This window comes from Leucopleurus acutus, assembly GCF_964270905.1.
Source record: "Leucopleurus acutus genome assembly, chromosome: 1".
Taxonomy (NCBI): domain Eukaryota; kingdom Metazoa; phylum Chordata; class Mammalia; order Artiodactyla; family Delphinidae; genus Leucopleurus; species Leucopleurus acutus.
In genome coordinates this window covers 144,451,353-144,465,961 of record NC_139142.1, presented here as the reverse complement: position 1 = coordinate 144,465,961, position 14,609 = coordinate 144,451,353, and the positions used below count along the sequence as shown (strand labels likewise).

At 37.1% G+C, this 14,609-nt stretch overlaps 1 protein-coding gene across 1 annotated transcript in view; it reads right to left on the bottom strand.

Annotated features, from left to right (window-relative positions):
• SCAPER (S-phase cyclin A associated protein in the ER) overlaps positions 1–14,609 on the bottom strand; it is a gene marked incomplete at its 3' end in the record, with an annotated part of 494,945 nt that overhangs the window by 349,073 nt on the left and 131,263 nt on the right. The window contains exon 8 of the mRNA XM_082835986.1: positions 11,978–12,138. Coding sequence (XP_082692112.1) covers positions 11,978–12,138 — 161 coding nt within the window. The remainder of the gene's footprint in view (positions 1–11,977; positions 12,139–14,609) is intronic.

Genomic DNA, 14,609 nt, shown 5'->3' with positions numbered 1-14,609 from the left:
AAAGAAAGATATTAAAAGCAGCAAGGGAAAAACTACAAATAACATACAAGGGAATCACCAGAAGGTTAACAACTGATCTTTCAGCAGAAACTCTGCAAGCCAGAAGACAGTGGCAGGACATATTTAAAGTGATGAAAGGGAAAAACCTACAACCAAGATTACTCTGCCCAGCAAAGATGCCATTCAGATTCGATGGAGAAATTAAAACCTTTACAGACAAGCAAAAGTTAACAGAATTCAGCACCACCAAACCAGCTTTACAACAAATGCTAAAGGAACTTCTCCAGGCAGGAAACACAAGAGAAGGAAAAGACCTACAAAAACAAACCCAAAACAATTAACAAAATGGTAAAAGGAACATACATATCAATAACTACCTTAAATGTAAATGCATTAAATGCTCCAACCAAAAGACACAGACTGGCTGAATGCATAGAAAAGCAAGACCATATATATGCTGCCTGCAAGAGACCCACTTCAAAACCACGAACACATACAGACTGAAAGTGAGGGGATAGACAAAGATATTCCATGCAAATGGAAATCAAAAGAAAGCTGGAGTAGCAATTCTCATATCAGACAAAATACACTTTAAAATAGACTATTGCAAGAGACAAAGAAGGACACCACATCATTATCAAGGGATTGCTCCAAGAAGAAGATATAATAATGGTAAATATTTATGCACCCAACATAGGAGCACCGCAATACATAAGGCAAATAATATCAGCCATAAAAGGGGAAATTGACAGCAACACAATCATACTAGAGGACTTTAACACCCCACTTTCACCAATGGACATATCATCCAAAATGAAAGTAAACAAGGAAACACAAGCTTTAAGTGAAACATTAAACAAGATGGACTTCACTGATATTTATAGGACACTCCATCCAAAAACCAACACAATACACTTTCTTCTCAAGTGCTCATGGAATATTCTCCAGGATAGATCATATCTTGGGTCACAAATCAAGCCTTGGTAAATTTAAGAAAATTAAAAGAGTATCAAGTATCTTTTCCGACCACAATGCTATGAGACTAGATATCAATTACAGGAAAAGATCTGTAAAAACTACAAACACATGGAGGCTAAACAATACACTACTTAATAACCAATAGATCACTGAAGAAATCAAAGAGTAAATCAAAAAATACCTAGAAACAAATGACAATGAAAACACAAGGATCCAAAACCTTTGGGATGCAGCAAAAGCAGTTCTAAGAGGGAAGTTTACAGCCATACAGTCCTACCTTAAGAAACAGGAAACATCTCAAATAAACAACCTAACCTTACACCTAAAGCAATTAGAGGAAGAAGAACAAAAAAAACCCCCAAAGTTAGCAGAAGGAAAGAAATCATAAAGATCAGATCAGAAATAAATGAAGAAGAAATGAAGGAAACGATAGCAAAGATCAATAAAACTAAAAGCTGGGTCTTTGAGATGATAAACAAAATTGATAAACCATTAGCCAGAGTCATCAAGAAAAAAAACAAAAGACTCAAATCAATAGAAATAGAAATGAAAAAGGAGAAGTAACAACTGACACTGCAGAAACAAAGGACCATGAGAGATTACTACAAGCAACTCTATGCCAATAAAACGGAAAAACTGGAAGAAAGGGACAAATTCTTAGAAATGCACAACCTGCCAAGACTGAACAAGGAAGAAATAGAAAATATGAACAGTCCAATCACAAGCACTGAAATTGAAACTGTGATTAAAAATCTTCCAACAGAGGGCTTCTGTGATGGCGCAGTGGTTGAGAGTCCGCCTGCCGATGCAGGGGACACGGGTTCGTGCCCCGGTCCAGGAAGATCCCACATGCCGCGGAGCGGCTGGGCCCGTGAGCGATGGCTGCTGAGCCTGCGCGTCCGGAGCCTGTGCTCCACAACGGGAGAGGCCGCAATGGTGAGAGCCCTGCGTACCGCAAAAAAAAAAAAATCTTCCAACAAACAAAAGCCCAGGACCAGATGGATTCACAGGTAAATTCTATCAAACATTTAGGGAAGAGCTAACACATCTTCCAAAATATAGCAGAGGGAGGAACACTCCCCAACTCCTTCAAAGAGGCCACCATCACCCTGACACCAAAACCAGACAAAGATGTCACAAAGAAAGAAAACTACAGGCCAATATCGCTGTTGAACATAAATGCAAAAATCCTGAACAAAATACTAGCAAACAGAATCCAACAGCATATTAAAAGGATCATACACCATGATCAAGTGGGGTTTATCCCAGGAATGCAAGGATCCTTCAATATACGCAAATCCCTGAATGTGATACACCATATTAACAAATTGAAGGCGAAAAACTATATGATCATCTCAATAGATGCAGAAAAACCTTTCGACAAAATTCAACATCCATTTATGATAAAAACCCTCCAGAAAGTAGGCATAGAGGGAACTTTCCTCAACATAATAAAGGACATATATGACAAACCCACAGCCAACATCGTCCTCAATGGGGAAAAACTGAAAGCATTTCCACCATTATCAGGAACAAGACAAGGTTGCCCACTCTCACCACTATTATTTTAACATAGTTTTGGAAGTTTTAGCCACAGCAATCAGAGAAGCAAAAGAAATAAAAGGAATCCAAAACAGAAAAGAAGAAGTAAAACTCTCACTGTTTGCAGATGACATGATACTATACATAGAGAACCTTAAAGATGCTACCATAAAACTACTAGAGCTAATCAATGAATTTGGTAAAGTTGCAGGATACAAAATTAATGCACAGAAATCTCTTGCATTTCTATACACTAAAGCTGAAAAATCTGAAAGTGAAATTAAGAGAACACTCCCATTTACCATGGCAACGAAAGAATAAAATATCTAGGAATAAACCTACCTAAGGAGACAAAAGATCTGTGTGCAGAAAATTATAAGACACTGATGAAAGAAACTGAAGATGATACAAATAGATGGAGAGATGTACCATGTTCTTGGATTGGAAGAAACAACATTGTGAAAATGATTCTAGTACCCAAATCAATCTACAGATTCAATGCAATCCCTATCAAACTACCACTGGCATTTTTCACAGAACTAGAATGAAAAATTTCACAATTCGTATGGAAACACAAAAGACCCTGAACAGTTAAAGCAATCTTGAGAAAGAAAAATGGAGCTGGAGGAATCAGACTCCCTGACTTCAGACTATACTACAAAGCTACAGTAATCAAGACAGTATGGCCCTGGCACAAAAACAGAAATATAGATCAATGGAACAGGACAGAAAGCTCAGAGATAAACCCACGCACATATGGTCACCTTATCTTTGAGAAAGGAGGCAAGAGTATACAATGTAGGAAAGACTGCCTCTTCAATAAGTGGTGATGGGAAAACTGGACAGCTACATGTGAAAGAATGAAATTAGAATACTCGCTAACACCATACACAAAAATAAACTCAAAATGGATTAAAGACCTAAATGTAAGGCCAGACTCTATAAAACTCTTAGAGGAAAACACAGGCAGAACACTCTATGACATAAATCACAGCAAGATCCTTTTTGACCCACCCTCTAGAGAAATGGAAATAAAAACAAAAATAAACAAATGTAACCTCAGGATACTTAAAAGCTTTTTTGCACAGCAAAGGAAAACATAAACAAGATGAAAAGACAACCCTCTTAATGGGAGAAAATATTTACAAATGAAGCAACTGACAAAGGATTAATCTCCAAAATATACAAGCAGCTCATGCAGCTCAATATCAAAAAAACAAACAACCCAATCCAAAAATGGGTAGGAGACCTAAATAGACATTTCTCCAAAGAAGATATACAGATTGCCAACAAACAGATGAAAGGATGCTCAACATCATTAATCATTAGAAAAATGCAAATCAAAACTCCAATGAGGTATCACCTCACACCAGTCAGAATGGCCATCATCAAAAAATCTACAAACAGTAAATGCTGGAGAGGGTGTGGAGAAAAGGGAACCCTCTTGCACTGTTGGTGGGAATGTAAATTGATACAGCCACTATGGAGAACAATATGGAGGTTCCTTAAAAATCTAAAAATAGAACTACCATATGACCCAGCAATCCCACTACTGGGCATATACCCTGAGAAAACCATAATTCAAAAAGAGTCATGGGCTTCCCTGGTGGCGCAGTGGTTGAGAGTCCGCCTGCCGATGCAGGGGACACGGGTTCGTGCCCCGGTCCAGGAAGATCCCACATGCCACGGAGTGGCTGGGCCCGTGAGCCATGGCCACTGAGCCTGCGCGTCTGGAGCCTGTGCTCCGCAACGGGAGAGGACACAACAGTGAGAGGCCCGCGTACCGAAAGAAAAAAAAAAAAAGAGTCATGTACCACAATGTTCACTGCAGCACTATTTACAACAGCCAGAACAAGGAAGCACCTAAGTGTCCATCAACAGATTAATGGATATAGAAGATGTGGCACATATATACAATGGAATATTACTCAGCCATAAAAAGAAATGAAACTGAGTTATTTGTAGTGAGGTGGATGGACCTAGAGTCGGTCATACAGAGTGAAGTAAGTCAGGAAGGGAAAAAGAAATACCATATGCTTACTCATATATATGGAATCTAAAGGAAAAGAAAGAAAATGGTTCTGATGAACCTAGGGGCAGGACAGGAATGAAAACACAGACATAGAGAATGGACTTGAGGACACGGGGAAGGGAAAGGTAAGCTGAGACAAAGTGAGAGAGTTACACTGACATATATACACTACCAAATGTAATATAGCTAGTGGGAAGCAGCTGCATAGGACAGGGAGATCAGCTCGGTGTTTTGCAACCACCTAGAGGGTTGGGATATGAAGGGTGGGAATGAGACGCAAGAGGGAGGTTATATGGGGATATACGTATGCATATAGTGATACAACAGAAAGTAACACAACATTGTAAAGCAATTACACTCTAGTAAAGATATTAAAGGAAAAAAGAAAAAGAAAAAAAAAAAGCCCTGGAATAATCCCAACCTGACTGTGATTTGTTATCATTTTTATTTATCGCTGTATTTAATTCACTAATATGTTGTTCAATGTTCAAGAGAAAATGTTTTATTATAATATCCTTTTTAGGTTTTGATATTAAGGTTATAAAATGATCTCTCTTTTATTCTGAGGAAGAGTTTCTTTAAGATTGAATGTATCTTTACCTAAAATGTTTGGAAGAATTCACAGGTGAAGCCATTTTGACCTGGAATTTTCTTTGTGAAAAAATGTTTCATTATTAACTCACATTTTTTTAATACTTACACATTCCTTCAAGTTTTTCTAATTCTTGCTATGCAACTTTTGTTATGTTTTTCAAGTTATTTGTTAATTTCTTCTAAATTTAGTGTATAATATTGCTCAGAATTTCTTTTTAATATTTTGGGGATCTGTGCCAATGCCCCTGTTTCATTCCTGGTGCTAGGCCTTGTCTCCTTTTTTTCTTGGTATTACTAGAAGTCTGTTAATTTTATTGGTCTATTTGAAGAACTACATTTTGGTTTTGTTAATTTTTCTCTATTCTCACCTGTATTTTTCCTTCCATATTCCCTGGGTCTAGCTTGTTCTTTTCTAACTTCTTGAGATGGACAGAGTATGGATTTTAGGTTTTCCTCCTTTCTAATTGGTGTAACTGAAGCTAGAAAATTTCCTCAAAGCTTTACCCTAATCCCAAAGATTTCAAATGTTCATTTTTATTCAACTGACATTTTCTAATTTTCAGTGTGATTTCTTCCCTGACTCATGGATTATTCAGATATATATTCCAAAATTCCAAAAATCTGAAAATTGTACAGCTACATTTTTGTAATTAATTTCTAACTTCATTCCACCATGTTAAGACAGGCAGAATAAGTTCAATCATCTGAAAGTTGTTGAAACTTGTTTACTGTGTCAATTTTGGTAAATATTCCATGTGTGCTTGAATATGTATTTGGACTTACAGCCATGACAAAGTAGCCTGTATTAAAATTAATCTTCTTCCTGCCAAACAGAACTACAAGAGCTAGACGAAATATATAAATGAATTGTTTAAAGGCATTGGAAAGCAACCAGTATAGGCAAGACTTGAGGAACTACAATTCCTGAGAATAGGGACAACAACATGAGATCCACATTCACCCTAGAATTTTCCCTGAAGACTGCTGGAATTCACAGTGTAGGAAAGTGAGTTCTAGCAGAAACCAGCAGTCCTATCTAGCTAAGACAGATATTGGAGTTCGATGAGTCTAAAGAAACTGGGGCTTCAGGGGAAAAAATCTTGGAGAGGGGGAAACTGCAGGAAAGTAAGCCAAAAGAATCTGCATTCAATCTTCCCCTAAGAAGTCTGACAACTGCTAAGCTTTGCATATACAGGGCAAGATTCCAAGACACCCAGCAGAAAACAGCAGCTGGGATGCTAATGAACTAAGCAGATATTGTAGCAACTGTATGGTGCCGAGGAAATAAAAGTTGGAACTCAGGAATGAAGTGGTCTTGGCAAGCACCCCAGGTTTTCAATTGAGACTCCAAAAGGAACAAGAAAAAACTAAAACACATCAACTTTAATAAAACCTCAAGCCAAACCTTGACAGGATTAAGGTGTTCTGCTTGTTCTCTACCTTACTGCCATAAAAAACGATATATTTTTAGAAGCAGTCTCTATAACTTTTAGTATACAATGTTAAACATTCAATTAAATATGAGGCATCCTAATCAAAAAGAGTAAAATAACTCTAAACTGCCCCAAAACTGTTTTTTAAACTAACAAACTCACAGATGGTTCAAACATTTCACTTTTCAGACACAAATTTTTAAAATAGCTATTATTAATATGTTCAAGAAAATATGGATTAGACATACAGAGCAGAGGATGAGCAGAATGACTAGAAGACATATCAGTAAAAAGTTTCCAGATTGAAGTACCAAAAGGGAAAAAAATGGAAAAAAAAAGCATTAGTTGTTAGACATATCAATTATGTCAAGTTCATTAATCAGGTTGTTTAGATATTTTTGATCTTTACTGATCTTTATCTACAGGTACTATCATTTGAGACAGTTATGGTAAAATCTCCCAGTGTAAATATAGACTTTTTTTCAATTTTTCCTTTCAGTCCTGTCAGGGTTTGCTTTATATGTTTTAAAGATATGTTATGTACATATAAATTTAGAGTTACTTTATCTCTCTGTTGAAATGACCCTTTAAAAATTTTTAAAAATCTCTAAAATGTTGCTTGGCTACTCTTATTTCATCTGGTAACAATACTAGCTTTGAATTGAATGGGGTATGTATAGAATATCTTTCCCTGCCTTTTCCTTTTGACTTTTCTACATCTTAATATTGAAGGTGTATCTCTTATAAGCAGAATACAATTGGGCTTTTTTTTGTGTGTGTGGTATGCGGGACTCTCACTGCTGTGGTCTCTCCCGTTGCGGAGCACAGGCTCCGGACGCGCAGGCTCAGCAGCCATGGCTCACGGGCCCAGCCGCTCCTCAGCATGTGGGATCTTCCCGGACCGGGGCACGAACCTGTGTCCCCTGCATCGGCAGGCGTACTCTCAACCACTGCGCCACCAGGGAAGCCCCTATTTTTAAAAGTGTTATAATCTTCATTTTTAAAATTTAATATTTAGGCCATTTACATTTAATGTAGGGATTGATACATTTACTTCTATTACATTATAATTCTTTTTTTGATTTGTCTTATGTGTTTTGTGTTTCTTTTTTTCCTCTTCTCTTGCTTTCTTTTGGATTGATCAAAAAGATTATTAGTTGAACATTCGTTTATTCTTCTTTGTGGTTTTCCTGAATTTATAACACAGCGTTGACTTATGTCTAATGCAAACGAGCACTTTTGTAACTTCTTAGACAATGTTAGAATCTAGAAAATATAAACTCCATTTATTCCTCTCTTATCTTTTGGGTTACTGTCATAAATTTTCATTCTACATATATGTCAAGCTCCACAAGACATTGTTTCACACAGTCAATACACATTTAAGGTTATCTGCATGTTTATTCCTTCTATTTTTTTTCATTCCTTCATGCATTTCTGGGATGCTATCTGGAATCATTTTCCTGCCATCTGAAGAACTCTGTGGTTTTTTTAGTGTAGGTCTGACTACAAATTCTCTCAATTTTTATTCATCTAGAACTACCTTTATTTCACCTTCATTTTTGAAGGTTATTTTTTGCTGGATGCAGAATTCTGTCTCTCCAGTTATTTTCTTTCAGCACCTTAAAGATCTCATTCCACTGCCATCTGGCTTTCATCAGCTATAAGTTGACTCTTGCTCATTTTAAAAGTCTTTTTTTTTTTTAAAGCTGTGACTACTTGCAAAGATTTTCTCTTTCTTTGATTTTTAATATTTTTATTATATTGCATCTAGATGAGATTTGTTTTATATTTTTCCTACTTGGAGTTTACAGTGGTTCTTGAATATAAGACAGTATCTTTTGACAGTTTGGGGAAATCTTCAGTGATTACCTCCTCAAAGGTTGCTTTTGTACCATTCATTCCATCCCTTCAGACTCCACTTACAGGTGTGCCTCTTATGCTCTTCTCTGCATTCTCCTCTCTCTCTCTCTTTTCTCTCCATGATATAGCCTCAGTATTTTCTACTGACTTAGAATTAATTCAATCCCAACTCTCCTAAATTTTAAATCTCTTCTCAGTGTGGGTAAACACATTAGTTGTTTTAAGAATTTCATTTATCATCCTGGATTCCTCCCTTCCAGGACACTGTGACCATAAAAAAATCTGGACTGGCTGCTATCTAGACATTTACACAGCAATCATCCTGGGATCACCACCACAGAATTATTACCTTTGCCTCTTCTCTGTACTGGCTCCCTCTTGTAGTGACAGTGTCCATAGAGTTAAAAATCTTTTGAGACCTAGAATGTTTGAAAATGTCTTTAATCTACTCTCACATCTAATGGATAATTTGGCTGGACATAGGATTTTAGCTTAGAAATTATTTTCCTCCAGAATTTTGAAGACATTGCTCAATTTTCTTGTGGCTTCTAGAGATAATTCTGCAAAAGCAGGTGTCATTCTGATTCTTGGTCATTTGTATACAAACTGATTCTTTTCTCTAATTTTTTAGAGCCTCTCATCATCTGTAGTACTCATAAATTTACCACCTTTTTTTTTTTTTTGCGACACGCGGGCCTCTCACTGTTGTGGCCTCTCCCATTGCGGAGCACAGGCTCCGGACGCGCAGGCTCAGCGGCCATGGCTCACGGGCCCAGCCGCTCTGCAGCATGTGGGATCTTCCTGGACCGGGGCACGAACCCGTGTCCCTTGCATTGGCAAGCAGACTCTCAACCACTGCGCCACTAGGGAAGCCCCTCCCAACATGTTCTGATGTCACTGCAGTTTCATCCATTATAGTGGGCACTTAATGGGCCCTTTTGGTTAAAAACTTATTATCTTTCTGTTAAACAAAATTTCCTTTAATTATTTCATGACTTCTTCCTTTTCCTTTATCTTTCTATAATCCATGTTATTCAAATAGTGGATAGTCCAGTATCTATTTTTATATAATAAGTCTAAAACTTAGCATCTTAAAATACTATGTTATTTCCATGCAATTCTTTGACTCAGGAATCTGAAGAGTGCTCAGTTTGGTGGGGGGAGGTGTAGGAGGGGGTTCATCTCATCTCCATATGGTGTCAGCAAGGGTGGTTCAACTGAGACCAGAGAATTCATGATAGCTTCACCACATGTCCAAATCTTTCATACTAGTTACTGGCTGAGACTAAGTTCTTCTCCTGGCCACTTTCTCTTCACATGGTCTCTCATTATTCAGCAGCCTATCTTGGGCTTCTTTACATGGTAGCTGGCTTCCAACAAGGAGAAAATTGAAGCTGCAAGCCCTCTTACCAGCTAGGTTGGGAATTTACCAAACCTCACTCTAGATACATTCTATTGATTATATCAAGTCACAGGACCAACCAAAGATTTAAGGCGAGGGAAAACAGAATCTACCACTTGACAGTGGAAGTGGCATGCATGCACAGGGATGAGAGAAACTGTTCACACCCATCTTTGCAGACAATCTACCACAGTCCACAATCTGGCTTCAGATTGCCTAAGTCTTCCAAGACTACCAGACATTCATCAATTAGAGAATCAGCCTTGAAGACCAATATCTCATGATCTATATCAGATTTGGATGTGTTCCTCAGGTGTGGGTTCTCTTGATCTGGAAACCTGGCAGTTCAAGTAGAAGAGGGCTTGAAGTGGAAGCAAGATTGAGGTATCTCAACATTATCTTTATCCATAGTCTTCTACTTAGTCTCGTTGTTTGCAATACAGTACCCCCACCTTCCAATGTGTCTGGTATCTCTCAGGTCAAATACCATCTTTTGTACCTTCTCTAGAAACTAAACCTCCAATATTCTGTAGGGTGAGAGAGATACATCTACTCTCATCCTACTATTCAGAGTTATGGGGAAGTGGGGAGGATTTGAGATTCTTCTTATAATCCCTACCTATACCCTCACTTCCAGAGATACCTGCTCCCACCAATTTCTGATCCTTTTGGAAGTTATGTGGATCAAATTGGATTGCTTGACAGTTTTGCCCACCCCCTGAGCTGAGGATTCAGCTAGCTTACTCAAATGTCACAACTGGTCTTGCTATTTTCCAACTTTCAAAAATTTGTTCATATCATCTCTTCTCCTGTCTCTTTTTCCTTAAGTCCTTTCATATCATTTTAGTTGAGTCTGGGGAAAAAGCAAAGTAACTGCATGTGCTCACTCTATCATCTTTAACAAAAATCAATTTTATAGCATATCATTACAAACTTGAGTACTATACCTACTGTAATTATAAATTACTTAAGATATACACCGTAATTCACTGTGCAAAACAGTGCATCAAAACCCCACAACTGAAAACCAAAGTGGTCAAAAACAAAATTCCTTGGTATATTAACGAGTATTTTTAAGCCTAGTCATAATGAAGATCTATCATTTCACTTCAACCAAACGGGTCACACTCATAAATAATCTGAGAGTACTGCTTTAAACAAAACCATGATGCATGCTAATACTATAATTCCTTTAAGCTCTTTTGCAGTTTTGATTTTTTAACACATTTCTCTCAGACTTTCAAGACACAGACACTAAACTTCATGATTCCACATTTTCCTACCTTTTCCTAAGAAAGAACTCATACCAACTCTCAATTTTCTACTTTCTCAATGGAGAAAGCAAGGGCAATATATTCCATAAAAGTAAGGTATATATCTGAAATAAGCCAATAGCACTTACTGAGACCAAAATGGAAAAACAGCGCAACAACAACATCAATAATGCAAAGGTGGCAATACCTTTGTTATATCCAATAAAACATTTCTTTATGAACCAAAAAACTCCAAAGTGATCCTTCATTGAATAGAAAAGAAAGCAGTATTCTCAAGTTGTTCCTTAACTAATAAGACAAACTCATTATTACTTACTATTACTCTAAAATCTAAGCCTCTAAAGATGTATAAAAATCCACTCTGGATTTATGAAGGAAACTCCTATGGAATCAATTCAGATGAGTCTTCAGAATTACAGCCCTTCTATTTATTTTTGCCCCTTTATTATTCTGATGGTATGGAAAACAGATATGTGAGTAAAGATAAACACATGATATTATTTTAGTACCCAAACAATATTTAAACATTAATGAAATGAAGTACTGACATGACATTTTAAAGTGTATACTACCTAGAAGATGAACTACTTTATTTCTTTTCTACTTACAAATGAACTGACAAAAGATAACATTCTCCTTAAAGTTTACACAGGGCAAACCTGAGACTAGAATGACCTCCAAAAGTTTTCATACAGTTTTTAAGATGATTTTATGATTTTAACTAAGGCAAATTAACATCATATAAATGATGCACAAAGATAAATATATAATGTTATTAGCACCAAATTCAAATAAAATAAATATCTTCACATAAATCTACTTGTCTAATACATACAAAGGTTGATTCAAAGTCACTTGCCATTTTTGCGGGAAGGCTTCTGCACTGTCATTGGTGGGCAAGACTGGGCAGGTGCTACATCCGAAGAAGCAGTAGAGCCTGTATGATGAGCCTTTACCTTGTCAGCCCAACTGACACCTGTGGGAGCCAGACGCGGAGCAGCCACTGTGCCAGGTGAACCCCTATGGAGAAAATGACAGCATTTAATAAATCAAATATAAGTTAAAATTTTAAATATATAGTTAATATATTTAAATTTTAAATGTATTGTGTGTGTGTGTGTGTATCCACATATATAGAATAACATACTACCACAGCAATTTAAGGCAAATATACTCATAAATTTATCTTCTTCTAATACTTCATTAATATACCATAACATATTATATGGGAACAAATATAACAAAAAAGCTCTCACCAGATTGGTTTAAAAGAAAATTTCAGTTAAAGGGGGAATCTTAAAAAAAATGCATATATTTTTTATTTAAAATTTTATTTTCATTTAAAACTCATAACTTTTAATATAAATGTGCATTAATTTGCCAATTTATCAATGTAGGCATTATTAAAACAGGCTTTTTTTGTGTATATTATTTCATACATGATGCCTTATTGACAATGTCCAATTTTGTTTTCTTTAAAATGGAGTGATACTTTAGTGACACCTATTAAATAATCTTAGTACACAATCCTCCTCAGTTTTAATAATAATTTCCCCAATCTTTCACAGCTGTCCTATCCACTCATCTGACAGCAAAACTTTAACAGTTCACTTTATGAAAGCTTTCCAAAAACTTATCTTAGTTTTCACAGAAACAATGACTCTTTTACACTCACATTTTAGTGGTTTACTTAATATTTAAGTTATGAGTTATTATATAGACAACTTGAGTAAACAAGTTTGGTAACTAACTGCATAGTCTAAAGCATTTAACTCAACCAGGAAGAACAGAATTGCGCATATATACTAAAGTAAGCCTATAAGCCACAATCTTTCAGCATGCTTAAACATGTTTTACAATGATAATAAAGAGTCTCAATTAATCCAATGACACAATACATGGAGATCAGTATGAGAACCTTTACTATGCATGCATTAAAGACTTCCAGGTTAAAATAAACCATTTACTATACAATACTCTGAACCACAGACTAATGGACTGCATTACAGGGAAATTTCCCTTAAACTGGTGATAGAATATAAAAACATTTGGTTTTATTTGCTTATATGTCTTTCCCCCACTCCACTAAGGTCCAATTATTATAAGGTTCCAAAGTCCATCAACCTTCACCTAAGGCAATATTATCTAATAATCTCATATGAAAGCAAAAAATTGCTTCTACTGAATAACACTTTATGAGCTCTTAGTAAGGGTCAAGTATTGATACAATGCCAGATGCTTGTGATAGAGAAGATATGACAAACATCTTGCCTTAAAGAAGGTCATAATATAAGTACAAAGAGTAAACAAACATTAAAAATTTTAACACACTGAGGGTTTGAGGCAGCTGCTGTCGTGGGGTGGATAAGGCAAATCAGCAAGCCACTCCAGCAGCCAGTCACAGGAGAGCAATGCTTTGGACCTGCCATCAGCTTATGACATACAGGATTATGTGTTGCAGAGACCCAGCAAGGAGGTCCACAGTGAGGCTTTTAGTCCTGAGGGAGCCCTTTCTATTCCTTGCTCTTGTGATGTAGATCCAGCTGTGTGGCTGACAGGGTCTTGGTGCTCCTGCCTGAGCCTCTGAGGTGGGAGAGCCAAATACAGAACACTGGACCATCAGAGACCTCCCGGCCCCACATAATATCAATTGGCGAGAGCGCTCACAGACATCTCCGTCTCAATGCTAAGACCCACATGCACCCAACGGCCAGCAAATTCCAGTGCTGGATGTCCCATGCCAAACAACTAGCAAGACAGGAACATAACCCTATCCATTAGCAGAGAGGCTGCCTAAAATCATACTAAGTTCACAGACATCCCAAAGCACACAACCGCATGCGGCCCTACCCACCAGAAAGACAAGATCCAGCCCCACCCACCAGAACACAGGCACCAGTCCCCTCTACCAGGAAGCCTATACAAGTCACTAAACCAACCTCACCCACTGAGGGCAGAAACCGAACACAACAGGAACTACGAACATGCAGCCCGCAAAAAGGAGACCCGAAACACAGTAAGTTAAGCAAAATGAGAAGACAGAGAAATACACAGCAGATGAAGGAGCAAAGTAAAAACCCACCACACCAAACAAATGAAGAGGAATTAGGCAGTCTACCTGAAAAAGAATTCAGAGTAATGATAGTAAAGATGATCCAAAATCTTGGAAACAGAATAGAAAAAACAGAAGAAATGTTTAACAAGGACTTAGAAGAACTAAAGAGCAAACGAACAATGATGAACAACACAATAAATGAAATTTAAAATTCTCCAGAAGGAAGCAATAGCAGTATAACTGAGGCAGAAGAATGGATAAGTGCATAGAAAGTAAAATAGTGGAAATAACTACCACAGATCAGAAGAAAAAAGAATGAAAAGAATTGAGGACAGTCTCAGAGACCTCTGGGACAACACTGAATGCACCAACATTCAAATTATAGGGGTCCCAGAAGAAGAAGAGAAAAAGAAAGGGACTGAGAAAATAGTTGAAG